Here is a 16,920-nt window from a genome sequence, read left to right on the forward strand (position 1 = left end):
TGGTGTTTGTCTCGTGTTCTAATCAGACCGTCCACTGAGTTTCTGCATTCCTGACAGATTTGGATACAGTTAACATTGGTTAACAGGTGGCGATGAGGTGTCCTCCTCCACCACCGCTCTTGAGACTGTGGCAGTCCATGAAACCGTTTGAGGGAAAGATATGAAGTTTGGCGCACTGATCAAGATAGTATCAATAGGGGTGTGCGATATGACGATTTTTGATCGTGGACGATAAAAATGTCTCCACAATCTGCTTTTGAAGAAATATTGTAGTATCGTGCTCCGTCTCTATATACTGTACAACACGACATACAGCAGTAGAGTTACTGACAGGACACTGCACTTATTCACGATCGCAAAAGTACATTATTTGCACACAAGCCTTGCTGGTTAAATGTTTAATTCGCATACACCTGAAGCGCACACACTAAAATGCCTGTCTAACAGTGCCTGATTACTCAACTATCTTATATTTTTCACTACAAAACACAAGGTTTAAATACAGACTCGGTTAGCATTTTACTTTCATTTTAGAGATAACCAACTAAGTTTCTTTAGCGTTAAAGTATATCCAGCAATTCTCCAAAGCATCAGGCCTGTTCTTGAACCTCTCAAAGTGTGAACTGATGTCCATCAAAGAATGTAATTTGTCAGAAATTTGTAATATTCAAATAAAAGATCAAGTATCTTATTTGGGTGTTATTATAACAAAAAATGAATTAGAAAGATGCTCCTTAAATTTTAATCCATTAATTGGGAGTACTCAGAAAAAAAAACTGAATGTGGCTCCAACGTGATCTCATTGAAGGTGACATTGAAGGTCTGACGCGGCAACATTAGTCTCATACAGGCAAGTAGAAATCTTTGTAACAATACTATAATATTGCTGCTCTTATTTTTCCCTGTTCTTTATTGTGTAATGTAATATGAATTGTAAATACATTTGGCATTAACTTTTAGAGTATTATTTTAACATCACAAATTGTGTCTGTACTTTTACAGGGTGACCTTGTTCTCAGGAGGAACCAATACAGTGGACAACTGAGGTCTAGGGAGGAAGAGAGATTGACGCATTACAACACCGGTGTCATCAGGGAGAAACAGTAGGCCTCCTATGTTATGAGATGGTCTTGTAAAATTAGAAATTTCAGGTCATCAAAACATTTAGACCTCTTAAAACATTATAGATTGAAACATCAACACACTGGTCAAGGCCGATCACTGCCCTGCTTGTACTCGGACTTTAGATGAAAGTGAAGTGTCTTCTGATGAAACACTTGTGAAAGAGGGAGAAGATTTAGGTAAAGCCATTTTTGATGAGCTTTTTTCCTTATTGCTTAAATTAGATTGCATCTTCAATGTGCCCAGTAGATGTATAAATGAGATTGTAGAGGAGCTTCAATTTATTACTAGTTCAGCATCTGTACCCATTATCAAAAGCATTGTCCATGACACATTTGAAAACCATAACTGCGCTGTTGAAGAATTTGTAATCACAGATTTGGTAAAACGCATTTGCCAGTTAAATCCTATTAGTGCAGACTTTAGTGAAGAAGGTCCTCTTGGTACAGCATATAAGAGAAATCAGTATTTAAAGGAACAGTTCTCTGTTGTTGAACCGTTGGAGTATATACTTGATGCAAAAGAGGGAAGGACTTTCCAATATGTACCAATTTTGCAATCCTTGTCACAAATTCTTAAAAATAGTGACATTCAGGAGAAAGTGTTGAAGAGTTCAAGACATTGTGTTTCTTCCGGTCAGTATAGTAGTTTTCATGATGGTTCCCATTTCAAGGAAAACACACAATTTACCTAGCTGTTTTGTGCAAGGCTGATGACATTAAGACATTTGGCTATCCCCAAGAATCTTTGAGCCATTATTAAGTGATTTGAAAAGCTTTGAAGAGGATGGTGTTTTTGTGCCCTGTTTGGGAAAAATCATAAAGGGCACTGTATTTTCTGTGATTGCAGATAATCTTGGTGCCCACTTGGAGGGTTTGTTGAAAGTTTCAGTGGGTCATATGGTTGCAGATTTTGTATTGGAGAGAGGTCCCAGTTTCAGGAACTTGAAGTCAGGACAGGAGCATTCCCTGGTAGGACAAAGCTGCAACACAAGTTGGACGTTGAAGTAGCACTGGATAGCAACACCCCTAGCCACGGAGTAAAAAGACTTTGTGCGATCACTCAAAGATTAAATCATTTTCACGTGACAACAGGCTATCCTCCCGATATTCTGCATGATTTACTTGAGGGCATGGTACCTGTTGGCACTGTGTTTAGATGTCTTGATTAAAGAAAAAATATTTTTCTCTTGAAGAGCTCAACAGAGTCATCAAACAGTTCCCATATAAGTGGAAAGACGAGACAAATTGTCCCCAAGGTATACCAGCAACATTTGCCTCCCGTAAAACCATCGGTGGTAACGCACATGAAAATTGGTGCCTATGAGGCTGCTTCCATTTATGGTTGGCTGGAAAGTACAGGAAGAGGAACAGGCATGGCAGTTGTTGATGACACTCAAAGATGTTGTTGAGTTGATTGTCACACATGGATGAAAGCATTGGTCACCTAGATAGTTTTATTGCTGAGCATAGACAGATTTTTCAGTGTTTTTCCACAAGGGAAATTGATTTCAAAGCACCATTTTGTAGAGCATTACCCGCAGCTCATTAAAGCATTCGGCCCACTTGTGTCCTTATAGACGATGAGGCTTGAAGCCAAGCACCGCTTCTTTAAGAGGATAGTGAGACATGCTAGCTGCTTCCGTAACATTTTGAAGTCAATGGCAAAAAAACACCAGTCCATGATTGCATCTCCATGGTTCAAATGTCAAAAACCCTGATATCTCTATCAAAGATGTCAACAGTTCCATTAGAGGTTGTAAATGAGAACATACAAGATTTTGTATCACAGAAATGTCCTGGAGAGACAGTTGTTCTTTTGACAAAGAGGGTAGACTTTCAGGGAACCAGTTATGGCATTGGCATGATGTTGGTATATGGCTCCACTGGTGGGTTGCCTGAATTTGTTGAAATACTACAAATCATCATTGTTCGTGACAGCTTGGTGTTTGTAGTGAAACTGCAAATTGCATGGTACTGTGAGCATTTGAGATGTTTCAAGTTGGAGTCCACAAGCTTAGTAAAAGTACTTGAGCAGCCACAACTCACTGACACCCACTGGCTACCTATTCAGTGGAAGGCAATCGCATGGTATCTCTAAAACACCACATCTGCTTATCAAACTAGGTAAAGTATAATTGTTTGTAACCGACATGTGCCTTATTATTATTATCCAGTAACTTGTCAGGACCCATTTCTTTTTTCCAGATTTAAATTTGTTTTAAACATATATCAATAGTATACTTTTTTTCTGATCTATGTAGAGCAGGGGTGTCCAAACTACGGCCCGCTATCACTCCTATTGTGGCCCGCAAGGGATTAAAAAAAAAAAGATACGATACTGCAGAGGTGGGCAAATTATGGGTGTTTTCATCCAGCCCGTGAGGCAGTTGTTCCAATATGCAATATCAGTAAAATCCAATAGATGACGTTGTAGCCTGTAGTGCAGTATATAAACCCTGATTTACACTGTCCCGCCGCTCCAGTCAATCCGCGGCACGTTTCAGAAGCGGCTCTCCGCGCGGCTTCAGTAAAGAGAGGCGTCTAGTCTATTTTTGACGGACGCCGCGTTCAAGCCGCACAGAAAATACAAAATAAAAAGTCAAAATAGTTATATACGTACACTACAAAACTGGCACCATTGTAAATAAGTTACATGTTTTAAAAATGTGAAAGTGTTCATTTGTTTTGAAAAATGCCTTGTATTGGAACTGTTTTAAAAATGCTTAAAAGACTATCCAGTATCAGAACAAATGCCAGTGTTATCCTCCTGCTCACGGATGCAGTCATTTTGTGGCGAAAACATGGAAATAATTTGTCATTTTATCTTGCAAAGATATGCTTTCTTCTGTTTTCCACAAACATTTGTATGAAAATGGATATAGTACTGTACTGGATTATAAATTGTGTTTTTTATTGTGTTTTTTACACAATTATAAATTGTGAAATGTGTTGCAATTTCCAAGGCGAGTTATATAAAGCAATCAAGGTCAAGTGCGCACATTAGGATTGGTGATGAATGAGAAAAGGCAAGTGAGTTTGTTTCTATTGTGTATTTTCCAGCAACTACGCCGCTAGTTTCAGTTTCGCTTTAAATATTTAGGCTGGGCGATTATAATATATGTTTATATTGAATGCCACTATAATTTGTGTTTGTTTTTTACTTGTGTTTTCTTCTTTTTTCTATTCTGAACACTCCTAAATTTACAGGACATTTTGTGGAGTGTAGGGGAATATAAATACATGTTTCTAGTGTTTGTAAACGTTTCGTTTATTTTACATTTATTTCTGAACGAAATTATAAAATGTGTCATACATTAATTGATTTGTACACCGATGCAACTTGTGTCATAAAGTGCTCATAAACACAGAATAGAACTGCCATGTATGTACAAGTATACATAGTACAGTAGTAAGTGAGTGTCAATTTAGAAAAAAAATTAAAAGCCAAAGCTTCATATTATGTGGCCCCTCACTTAATGTGGAAAACTTGATGTGGCCCTCGAGTCAAAATGTTTGCCCACCCCTGATGTAGAGCATGCATTAATCATAGGCTCTTGTGGGGAGATATCTTATTCGCTCTTGTCTAATAGAATCATGTCTTTGTTTTCTCTTGCAGTTGTACTTGGCACACGGTTGTGATAATGTCTGCCCCAACTCAACTACTTATTATCATTGAAGAGACCCAAGTCCACAAGTTAACCCTACCAGATGGAATCCCTAGCACTGTTGACGAATTTTTGGCAGCCGCACAGAATCATTTTCAACTCCAAGGGAGTTTTACTGTTATGTACATGGACAAATATTTTGATGATCAGTTCTTCACTCTTACGTCAACATATATCATTAAGAACAAAGAAAATAAAACTTGTTAGAAATTAACCTTCATCCGTTATTCTCACATTGACTCCCATCAATGAGGATGCTGCCTCCTCTCCTTCAGTTGCACTGGGTCTGTCATTCCAGGAAGACGGTTCCTCGGTTAGTTCATCTGACACCATCATTTTACCAAGGTCCCCAGAGTTTCGATCTGAACCGTGGCCAACTATCTTTGAGAGACCCACCTTTTCATATAATGTTGAACTGCCCCTTCAAGCAGGAAATAAGGCCTATGAAACTGATGGCTCACTCCTTCAAAATCCAAGCATGAACTCTGACATACTTGAGAAATATTCCACTACACTGCCTATCCCTCTGGCCTTCAAATACTGGCAGTTGTAGAAGCTCTGCTAAAAAAGCATCCATGCCTAAAAGAGCCTGGGACCTCATATTCAGGCATGTACGGTTGGCAGCAGCGTCTTAAATACAAGATGGCTAATTACCGTTCCAAAATGAGAAGGCGTGAAGTTCCTTGTCTTGAGCTTGATATCAACTCCTTGAAAAGGAAACCCCATGGTGAGAGAAATCCTGCAAAAAATTGCAAGCGACCAAAGAGGGCACAGGTGAACTACCTTCCTCCACATCCAAGTGGAGAAACTAGCGACCCCATACGGACCAAAGTATGGTGGTGGACTGGTAGTTGGAGAGGTGCCAGTTCACCTCTTGGGCACTGCCAAGGTGCTCAGGTCGCCTTTCCATGGGCAGCTCCCTCACTCTGACATCTCTCCGTTAGTGCATGTATAGGCTTAGCTTGTGTGTGTAATTCAGGCCTGTGTGTAATGTGTGTAATAACAGAGTGAAAAGATTGGAATTTCCCCTTGCAGGATTAATAAAGTATACATTATTATTAATATCTACAGGATTTAAACTCGGTATCAGACTATTTGGCCTATTTTATTTTTTTTTTTGTCAATTCAGATCAAGGAGGAATTCAGGAGAATAACTACAGTTTCACTGGAGCAGAGCTTTATGTATAAACTTGACCACCACACAACAAAACTCATTGCCCTGATGATGGCCAAGGGAGGTGTCATCGGGACCAAGCTGAGGCCGTTTATGGACAGACTGAGCCGGGTAGGCTTATTTAAAATAGTCATGCAGGGAGAAAGTCTCTCACTCTTTCTTCTCTCTCTCACACACACTCTCACACTTACACAGCAGGTAATCTTTAAAAACAAATGTCTAAAATCCACAAATAGATGGATTTTCACAAGACGTGAAACTGTCATCCGCAGGCTTATCCTGTACCTCGGCGAGAAAGAAGAGCTATTTGAAGATTGCCCGGTAAAGCATGATTTTCTTTTTGTGTCATAAAAATAATTTTTAAGTGGAAGTGAAAGACACAAACATGAAGATTTTCCACTCAGCAATGGTCCAAATTATGTGCAGTCACAACTTAAACGTAGTCTGGATATTACAAAGTCATAGGGTTTCCTGGCACTGTAAAGGTGCAGAGGCACACAATGTATGGTTTCGAACAACATTCATTTTATGGGTACAATCTGAACTGCAGCTGTGCAATGTTCTACTCATTTTTTTACTAACGTTGACTCACTGTAAAACACATTATACTGAATTTAACAATGTGAGTTATTTTTAGCAAGCATGTTCGTTCTGCACTGATAATGAATCTCTTTTGTATTTGTTTCTCAATAGAATGGTGTTCTTTCTTTCTTATAAACTGTATGCAGGAGGACACTCGCAGTGATGCCGCTGAACATATGCTTAAGATACTGGTCGTCCATGGTGCTGATCGAGAGGATCCAGTCGATGTGTCTTTTGAAAGGCAGGGAAATGTTTCCAGGATGTGGCAGTACTGCTAAAGCTTGCACACTGCTGATGGGGCTTATTTATGCCCTCAACCTGGCATACCCCCCAACACTGCGCTACACCTTTGAGGTGTTCCAGAAACTTTTCCTGGACCTGGATTCAAAAGGATTCAAAGGATTCAAAGAACTTTTATTGTCATACCAACTCACATTTCCATGTTATGGTACGAAATTAGAACTCAGGTCCCGGTTTAAAAGCAAGAAGAAATTGTCCAAAGGAGATAATCGATAGTATTTCGCCTATAATAAATATTACATTTAAGGTGGATAAAGTGTTTGTAATGCAGATCAGTGTGTGTATGTATGTATGTGTGTATATGTAAGTGTTCAAAAGGAGAGATGGAATGCCTACAGAGCATGGCTAGAGTTCAACAGTCTAACAGCTTCAGGAAAGAAGCTATTTCTGAGCCTGGTGGTCCTACTCCGGATGCTCCTCAGCCGTCTGCCTGAGGGGAGGGGTTCGAAGAGTCCGTGTGCAGGGTGAGTAGAGTCCTTCATGATGCGGAGGGCCCTCCCCCTACATCGTGCTGTGTAGAGGTCTGTGATGGTGGGAAGCCTGCTCCCCATAGTCCTCTGTGCAGCCCTTACAACCCTCTGCAGAGCCCTCCTCTCAGTAGCAGTACAGCTGCCATGCCACACCGTAATACAGGTGCAGAGGACACTCTCCACCGCACAGTGATAGAAACTCCTCAGGACTGAGCTCCCAAGTCCAGCTCGCCGCAACTTCCTGAGGAAATAGAGACGCTGGTGGGCCTTCCTGACCAGCCGGATGGTATTGGTGCTCCAGGTAAGGTCCTCGGTTATATACACACCCAGGTACCTGAAGCTAGAGACCACTTCCACAGCTACTCCTCCAATGTACAAAGGAGGAGGAGGGCGCCTGTCTCTTCTAAAATCCACCACCATCTCCTTGGTCTTCTTCACGTTGATGCAGAGGTTGTTTCCTCTGCACCACTGCATCAGGTGTTCCACCTCCTCTCTGTATTCCGACTCATCATTGTCAATGATGCGTCCCACTACTGCTGTGTCGTCCGCAAACTTCACTATATGGCAGCTAGGATGTCTTGCCGAGCAGTCATACGTCAGCAGAGTGAACAGGAGGGGGCTCAGCACACAGCCCTGTGGCGAGCCAGTGCTGAGAGTGATGGAGGAGGAGATGGTGTTGTGGATCCTGACAGTCTGAGGTCTATTGGTCAGGAAGTCCAGAACCCAGTTCCCCAGTGTAGAACTCAGACCAAGGGAGGAGAGCTTCTGTACCAGGGTCTGTGGGATGATGGTATTAAAAGCTGAGGAGAAGTCCAGGAAGAGCAGACGAACATAGGAGTTCCTACTTTCCAGGTGGGTGAGGGCTGTATGAACCACTGATGAAATGGCGTCATCCGTGGAGCGGTTTTTCTTATAGGCATACTGGTGGGAGTCCACAGTGACGTCGATGGAATCTTTAATGTGGGCCATAACCAACCTCTCAAAGCACTTCATGACTACCGGGGTTAAGGCTATAGGTCGATAGTCATTCAGGCCTGTCACTGGCGAACACTTTGGGACAGGGACAATAGTGGCAGTCTTTAAGCAGGTGGGGACAGATGCCAGTGACAGTGAAGTGTTAAAGATGTCTGTAAACACCTCAGACAGCTGGTATGCACAGTCCTTCAATACCCGCCCCGGGATGTTATCGGGGCCTGCAGCTTTGCGGGGGTTGATTCCTTTAAGGGTCCTCCTCACATCAGCTATGGACACACTGAGGGGCGTGTCACTAAAAGATGGTATGAGTCTAATGCAGGGGGGAGGGGTGTCAGGATCCTCAAAGCGAGCATAGAACCTGTTGAGTGCATCTGGTAGAGAGGGATCCCTTGGGCATTGTGCATCCCTGGTGTTATAATCCATGATGCACTTAATGCCCTTCCACATGGTCCGGGGGTCGTTGGAAGTAAAATGCCCCTGAATCTTCCGAGCATATGTGGCTTTAGCCCTCGCAATGCCTGCCATCAGTTCTTTCCTCGCCACTTTCAGCGCTGATGCCTCACCTGCCCTGAACGCAGCATCCCTAGCTTTCAGCAGAGCTCTCACCTCAGCATTCAGCCAGGGTTTCTGGTTCGGAAAGCATGTTACTATCCTGGTGATGGCGACATCATCAACACACTTAGAAATGAAACCGAGGACAGAGGAAGTATATTCCTCCAGATCCACCTCTCCCTCACACATAGACGCGTCTCTAAAGACCTGCCAGTCTGTGCACTGAAAGCAATCCTGGAGCACAGAGGCTGCATCCCTAGGCCACACAGTGACAGTCTTTTTTGTTGGCCTGGTCCGTCTCAGCAGAGGGCGGTAAGCTGGTGCTAACAGGATGGAGATATGGTCGGAGAGGCCAAGATGGGGGCGAGGAAGAGCCCTGTATGCACCGCGGATGTTAGTGTACACACAGTCCAGAATGTTATCTCCCCTTGTGGGAATGGTAACATGCTGGTAAAAACTGGACAGAGTGTCCGTCAGTTTCACGTGATTAAAGTCTCCCGCAACCACGTAAAACGCCTCCGGGTGCCTAGTCTGCAACGAGCTGATGGTTTCATGTAACTCCTGTAACACTTCGTTAGCATTAGCATTTGCACCCGGCGCGATGTAAACAATGGTGATAAACACAGCAGTAAACTCCCGTGGCAAATAGTACGGCCGACATTTCACTGTCATAAATTCTATCACCTCAGAGCAATAACTTTTTACCAGTCCACAGTTTGTACACCAACCTTCATTCACGTACACACAGAGTCCTCCTCCCCGCATTTTCCCCGACCGGTGATCACGGTCCGCCCGGAAAAGCTGTAGTCCGTCAATCTGGAAGGCTGAGTCCGGCATGTTGTGATTTAGCCAAGTCTCCGTTAGACAGAGAACAGCACAGTTCCTCATCTCTATGGAAACACTCAGCCTCAGACGTAACAGGTCCACTTTGTTGTCCAAAGAGCGGACATTGGCCAGAAAGAGAGTTGGAATCGGCGGCTTGTGAGCCTTTAACTGTGCCAGCGCGCCCGCCCGCTTTCCCCTCTTTTGTCTCCGGGCACATCGTTTCCTCTTGCCCGCTGCTCCCCGTACTCTACTACACCACTCCGTTGTCCTCAGAAGCCGCTGTCTTCCAAGTGCGGATTTCAGCTTTGGTGAGATTGTGATAACCGAACTATCCATGATGACCATAAGTTCGGTTGGACTATACTTTATAGGCAAATTTAGTGCTAAACTAGTGCTGAAAACAGCCTCAAAACTATTATTATAAGGCTTAATCCCGGGAGCTTGAGTAGCCGCTGCACCACTGCGCGCCGCCATTCTTAGTTCATTAGTACTTTCATTAGTACGATCTTTGAATCCTTTTGAATCCTTTGAATAAACTCAGTTGGGTCACTTTAGAGTAGACCCTTTTAGGGTTAAGAACCCCTGCTTTAGACCATGCTTTTATAATACATTTTCGACCATTTAATTATGTAAATAATAAAACAACTCCATAGGGGATTCAAGTGATCAAGGGTTCAGGACATTGATCATTCGTAGCTTTCCATAATGATCCAATCCTTGATTGAAAGTCATAAAAGGAACTTCAGAAGTAGCCTAACTATGAGCTCAGGTACAGGCCACTGCAATATCAGACTCTGAAATTTCTGTTTATATGAACACTGAGTTTTGTATTCTAATACACATTTTCATTTACATGTGCTTTTATCTCTTCCAAACAAAACTTCAGTGTATCTGCTGTGCTCTAGTCACAGCTTTCCTGAGTGGAGAAAGCCACCTTAATGTCATGGAGCTATCATGATTATTTGGCTTGATGGCATATACCTAAAAGGAAAGCTGATAATTTTTTGTTTATTTATTTTGTTAATACTCATTCTCTTCAACTGACCAGTTCTTATGTTGTAAATAAACATATGCACATTCCTAAGAAAGAAAGAAAAAAAAACAGATCTTATAAAAGGACTCTACACATAATAGCACCGCGTATGTGCACATGATGTTTTTAAATTTGATTGAGAAGACAGACATTCAAATGTTCACATGATTTCCCCTGACTGGATTGAAAATTTAATTCAGTTTGATCGGATTGACTGAGGTGTTTACATGTTTGCATCATTACTCTTCTCACATATATAGTTGTATATACAGTTCTTAATATGTGCATGTGTACATGAGTATTCTGCTTACTCCATCTAGATGTAGAAATTACATTTTGTAGCCAGAGCTGATGAAAACAATGGTAAATAAAGTACATTATGATTCTGACTGATATCTTTAATTTGAGCAAACACTACTACAGACATCTACCAGATCTCCAGATCAATATATTGGATAGTCTTCTAATGTGTGAATCGGTGTGTGGTTAATAATTGGTTTAATTTATGACTCCTAAGTTTTCATTCAATAAAAGCATTTTTGTTGCCAATTTGAAACGACTTGATTCAATTCATGAGACTGATTTGCTAGGCCTATATATTATTGTAATGCTTCCCTAAATGTGTCTTAGCTGTAGCGTTATTGTGAGCTCTCATCTGCTCATGTGAAAGTCAGTGGCTGCCCTCAGGAAAGATCAAACGGGGTAATTACTGTAAAGATTTTAAAGTGTCATTGAAATAACTGTACACCGCGTGTTTTACAGGAATTCAAGAAATTGTACTTTGTTAGAGAAATTGTGGTGGCTCTAAAAAGAGCCTTTGATGTTTGGGGTTCGAGTCAGCAGGAGTTTAAGCGCGCTCTCCACGGATGCGGCGGGCCAGCTGGATGTCTTTGGGCATGATGGTGACTCTCTTGGCGTGGATGGCGCACAGGTTGGTGTCCTCAAACAGACCGACCAAATAAGCCTCGCTGGCCTCCTGCAGGGCCATGACAGCGGAGCTCTGGAAGCGCAGGTCCGTCTTGAAGTCCTGAGCGATTTCTCGCACCAGACGCTGGAAGGGCAGTTTGCGGATCAGCAGCTCGGTGGACTTCTGATAGCGACGGATCTCTCGCAGAGCCACGGTGCCGGGCCTGTAGCGATGAGGCTTCTTGACGCCGCCGGTGGCCGGAGCGCTCTTACGGGCGGCTTTGGTAGCGAGCTGCTTCCTCGGGGCTTTGCCGCCGGTGGATTTACGAGCAGTCTGCTTAGTTCTGGCCATTTTCTCTAGTTTTCGGCCTAGTTTTTTTCAACAGAATGATTATGTTCTGCAGGGGCTTTTTAAGCTCTCCTGCCACATTGGGCGGTGCGTCACCAGCGGCATTTGATTGGCTGTTGTGTTTACGTCGCAGCGTGAGGCGGCCAATGACAGTCCGTTTCCGGTTTTCGAAGCAGCAGCTGTCTGCGTTTCCCGCTCAAATGTTCTCTGTTCAGAGTCTCATTTACATATACGATCAGAAGCTGCTGCTAGAATCAGAGCTTAAGAAAAGTATTTGTATTTACTCTGCACTGACAGTGAGGTGGAGGATGTTACCATGAATGTTTTAAGATGTTTATCTTTCTGCTGCAGTGAAAAGTTCGATTCAGTTTTGTTCTTCATTGAAGGATAATTTTGTGTTCCACTCACACTAATGGGCACCATGGGCACCATGGGCAGTCGTGGCCTAATGGATAGAGAGTTGGACTTGTAACCCGAAGGTTGTGGGTTCGAGTCTCAGGTCCGGCAGGGATTGTAGGTGGGGGGAGTGAATAACCAACACTCTCTCCACCCTCAATACCACGACTGAGGTGAGACCCTTGAGCAAGGCACCGAACCCCCAACTGCCCCCCGAGCGCCGCAACAATGGCTGCCCACTGCTCCGGGTGTATGTTCGCTGCGTGTACACTTCGATGGGTTAAATGCAGAGCAGAGTATGGGTCACCGTACTTGGCCACACACCACTTCCCTTTCCCCCCCTAATTGGGGGAATATAACTCATAACTCGCACTATTAGCACCACTCATGTCCACAACACAAGGGTACCGTAGCTTATATATAGAACGATGGATATAAAAAACTAAGGCTTGTCATGATTCAAATTGCTCTTATAGAGAAAGTGGGTGGCTCTGAAAAGAGCCTTTGGAGTTGTTTTTATAAAACCGCTTTAATCTACTTGGTTTTCGCGGGTTTCTCGGTCTTCTTGGGCAGCAGCACGGCCTGGATGTTGGGCAGCACGCCGCCCTGAGCGATGGTTACTCGGCCCAGGAGTTTGTTCAGCTCCTCGTCGTTGCGCACCGCCAGCTGCAGGTGACGGGGGATGATACGGGTCTTCTTGTTGTCCCGAGCGGCGTTCCCAGCCAACTCCAGGATCTCAGCCGTCAGATACTCGAGCACAGCGGCCAGATAAACCGGAGCACCGGCACCGACGCGCTCGGCGTAGTTACCTTTGCGGAGAAGCCTGTGAACACGACCGACGGGGAACTGCAACCCTGCTCTGGAGGACCGAGTCTTTGCCTTAGCTCTGGCCTTTCCACCGGTTTTACCTCTTCCACTCATGTTGAAGTTCGTTAAAGCTAATGTAGAAATAAAAGCAATCCAGCGGGACAGTCAGTATTTAAGAGAGAGTGCTCGTCGTCTATTGGTCACAATCTGTCACAGCTGCAAACCAATCACAGCAAGCCCCGCCAAAACTCCAAACCCCTCCCCCCTCTGCCAGCCTTTCATTCTCATCTGTTGTAATGAATGGAGGAATGAACAGGACAAAAATAAACAGAAAACTTAAACGCAGAAATCATTACCTATTATTTTATATATGTACATTTGATGAATAGAAAACAAAACAACAGCATGGGAAACAAATGTCGTTTTTTTATCATCTGTTCTTCAAAGAATCCTGAAAAGAAAGAAAAACAAACTTACAACGGTTTCCAACAAAAAGCGTGAATATATAACAAGGAGTAGAAATCTTGTGATTGTTTCTTTATTTATCGTTTTAATACAACTATTAGAATTACAATGATGAACATTGAGCTCTATGTATGATATTGAAGTGCGTCACTGCGTTTTTTTTAAGTATTTCAGATGTTACTTTAAAGACTGTTCTGAATAGTTTTTATTTGCGAAAAATGTAAGTTCACTTATAATAAAACGTATTGCCACAAAATATTAAAACACCACAATCTCTTTCACTGATAAGATGTTTGGCTCTTAAAAGAGCCTTTGTGTGTCGGGAGCTGGAGCGAGCTCTACTTGGAGCTGGTGTACTTGGTGACGGCCTTGGTGCCCTCAGACACGGCGTGTTTGGCCAGCTCTCCGGGCAGCAGCAGACGCACGGCGGTCTGGATCTCTCTCGATGTGATGGTGGAGCGCTTGTTGTAGTGAGCGAGACGAGACGATTCACCGGCGATGCGCTCGAAGATGTCGTTGACGAAAGAGTTCATGATCCCCATCGCCTTAGAAGAGATCCCGGTGTCAGGATGAACCTGCTTCAGCACTTTATACACGTAGATAGCGTAGCTCTCCTTCCTGCTCTTTCTGCGCTTCTTTCCTCCTTTAGCGGCGGTCTTAGTGACGGCCTTCTTGGAGCCTTTCTTAGGAGCGGACTTTGCTGGTTCAGGCATGATAACAAACGATCAGTTAAACAGCACGATACAGTTCAGGAGCATGTACTGGGTATTTATGGAAATCTCATGCTAATTTAAGAGGGCTGGCTGCTATTCCCTGATTGTGTCTTTTCGCACAACGACTGAAAGAAACTAATTTCATTGGGTAGAAATCTGCTGCTAGACAGACATCAGCCAATCACAGGCTTCTACATTTGAAAGCTGTCGCCTCCCACACAAGCTTCTTTGTCTCACTTTCCCGCTCAACATATCTTTTTGATTATATATATATTATATATATACACACACACATTTTTGTGTAACATTAACACGGGTTTCATTTAATATCAAATCAGTTAATCCACCAATAAAAACTATTTAAATTATATTTAAGCAAAAACATCTCATCTGTCAGTGTTGAAAAGTTCACTTCATTAAAAGACTTCTATCATCCGATTCAGATTACATTTGTGCAAAAGTGTTAACAAAATATTATGAAATGCACTCTTCAAAGATGTGGGTGGCTCTTAAAAGAGCCGTTGTGTGTTTCTGATAATACGGACGTGTTTATCCTCCGAAGCCGTACAGAGTGCGTCCCTGTCGTTTCAGAGCGTACACGACGTCCATGGCGGTGACGGTCTTTCTCTTGGCGTGCTCGGTGTAGGTAACGGCATCGCGGATCACGTTCTCCAGGAACACCTTCAGCACACCGCGGGTCTCCTCGTAGATCAGACCGGAGATACGCTTGACTCCGCCGCGGCGAGCGAGACGACGGATGGCGGGTTTGGTGATGCCCTGGATGTTATCCCGCAGAACCTTCCGGTGCCGCTTAGCGCCTCCTTTGCCGAGTCCTTTACCGCCTTTACCTCTTCCAGACATCGCTGCAAATCTTCAAGCTTCAATGATACACAATCGGAGCTGACTATGAACGCTGTGGAGTGTGGAGACGCAAGAAAAGCTTTACAATTGCTTACAGGACCTAGTTGAAACATGCCAAGGTGGAATTATGCAACGTCATAATGTGCGTCAGTCCAGCGAAATTCCATCAAATTTGAAATTAGATCATTTTGTGCATAAAATTGTAAAACATATTTAAACATTTGTTATGTGGATACTGGCTCATGTGATTTTATATATATATATATATATATATATATATATATATATATATATTCTCAATTAATTGTCATTACTTATATATGCATAAGAACTTTATTTTAATTATTAATGAAAAATACCTTAACCTGATTGAATGAAACCTGATCATTCTGAATTATCTCATTTACTTTATGTTTTGATTATCACAGTCAATTGTTTTGTTTTACCAATACAGCATTTTTTTTCAAAAAGCTCTCTGATCTCAGCAGTTTGATTATTTATGGTACATAGATGATGGACTCCTCATTTAATGCAACAGCCATTTACGGTTTATCCAAACTAAATAAATAAATAAAGTATTTTAAAGAATTTAAAATGCTGCTCTTGTCATATTTACAGTTCATAATGATCATATCTGTGCAACAGTAAAAAGGAAAGACTTGGAATACAGACTAATGTTAAGTAACTTCATGGTATTTTGGGGTAATTTTGAGCAGGACAGGTTTGATCACTAAGACGATCAAACTTGGGAAGAACGGCACAACAATGCTTAAAAATGGGAAAAAAATGGATACAAGCCTGAATAATAATAACTATTTCAGCCCCCAGACTAATTTAATATCATAACATTCAGGGTCCTGCAAGTCATCTGTAAGAGAAAAAGACGAGACCCACAAACCCGTGGCCACAGAACAGCGCGCTTTTAAACCTCTGAAGAAAATAAACACTTATATGGCTTAATGTGTTAAGATAGTGCTATTAAAAGATCAAATTCAACATACAGTTTATTAATATAATGTATATAGATGTATATAGTGTTTTCCTCCCATGCCTCAAAACGTGGCATAATGTGCCATAACGGACTGAGATTATAAAGACCAAACTCAATATTCTCCTCTTCATTATTAAAACATAATTAATAAGCAGGTGAGCCCAGAATAAACGCAAAGTTTTGCGTTTTCCTCTTTTGATTAAAATGTCTACAGCCCTTTTGTATCATTGTCTTTGTCCATTAAGCTACATTAGTGTTTTATTTATAATGATTTTCTACAGGAGGAAAACGTTTAATGTGCAACTTAACGCATTGTGTTCTGGGCTCGACTGCTTGCCTGCACGGAGTTGGGCCTTTAATATAATTTAATACATTTCTTAAAGCGCGTTCATATGGTCTGTATACTTTACATAACAATAAGAAATAGCCTACTGAATTTAGTCTTTATCATCTTAGTCCGTTAGGCCACATTAAGCGTTTTGCTGTATGGGAGGAAAAGTTAAAGTTTGCTCGTTGTGTTCATGGCCATATGCTTGCCTTGTAGTATATTAAATTAATAAATTATATATTGAATTTGATCTTTTAATATCTTAACACATTAAGCCGTATTAAGTGTTTATTTTCTTCAGAGGTTTAAAAGCTGTTCTGTGGCCACGGGTTTGTGGGTCTTGTCTTTTTCTCTTACAGATGACTTGCAGGACCCTGAATGTTATGATATTAAATTAGTTTTAA

At 42.3% G+C, this 16,920-nt stretch overlaps 4 protein-coding genes across 4 annotated transcripts; all 4 read right to left on the bottom strand.

Moving 5' to 3' along the window:
* Positions 1-11,547: 11,547 nt before the first annotated feature.
* LOC306866510 (histone H3.2) lies at positions 11,548-11,958 on the bottom strand (the record flags this gene model as incomplete). The annotated part of the gene is made up of 1 exon (XM_079411761.1): positions 11,548-11,958. One exon carries the CDS (start codon positions 11,956-11,958, stop codon positions 11,548-11,550), a length of 411 nt encoding a protein of 136 aa, XP_079267887.1.
* Positions 11,959-12,885: 927 nt separating this feature from the next.
* On the bottom strand, positions 12,886-13,272 carry LOC306866513 (histone H2A-like; the record flags this gene model as incomplete). Its single annotated transcript, XM_079411764.1, has 1 exon — positions 12,886-13,272. One exon carries the CDS (start codon positions 13,270-13,272, stop codon positions 12,886-12,888), a length of 387 nt encoding a protein of 128 aa, XP_079267890.1.
* A 689-nt stretch (positions 13,273-13,961) lies between these two features.
* Positions 13,962-14,336, bottom strand: LOC306866516 (histone H2B-like; the record flags this gene model as incomplete). The annotated part of the gene is made up of 1 exon (XM_079411767.1): positions 13,962-14,336. The coding sequence occupies one exon, from the start codon at positions 14,334-14,336 to the stop codon at positions 13,962-13,964; it is 375 nt and encodes a 124-aa protein (XP_079267893.1).
* A 549-nt stretch (positions 14,337-14,885) lies between these two features.
* Positions 14,886-15,197, bottom strand: LOC306866524 (histone H4; the record flags this gene model as incomplete). Its single annotated transcript, XM_079411775.1, has 1 exon — positions 14,886-15,197. The coding sequence occupies one exon, from the start codon at positions 15,195-15,197 to the stop codon at positions 14,886-14,888; it is 312 nt and encodes a 103-aa protein (XP_079267901.1).
* Positions 15,198-16,920: the final 1,723 nt, after the last annotated feature.

The sequence above is a fragment of the Barbus barbus genome (genome assembly GCF_936440315.1).
Source record: "Barbus barbus genome assembly, chromosome: 48".
Classification (NCBI taxonomy): Eukaryota; Metazoa; Chordata; class Actinopteri; order Cypriniformes; family Cyprinidae; genus Barbus; species Barbus barbus.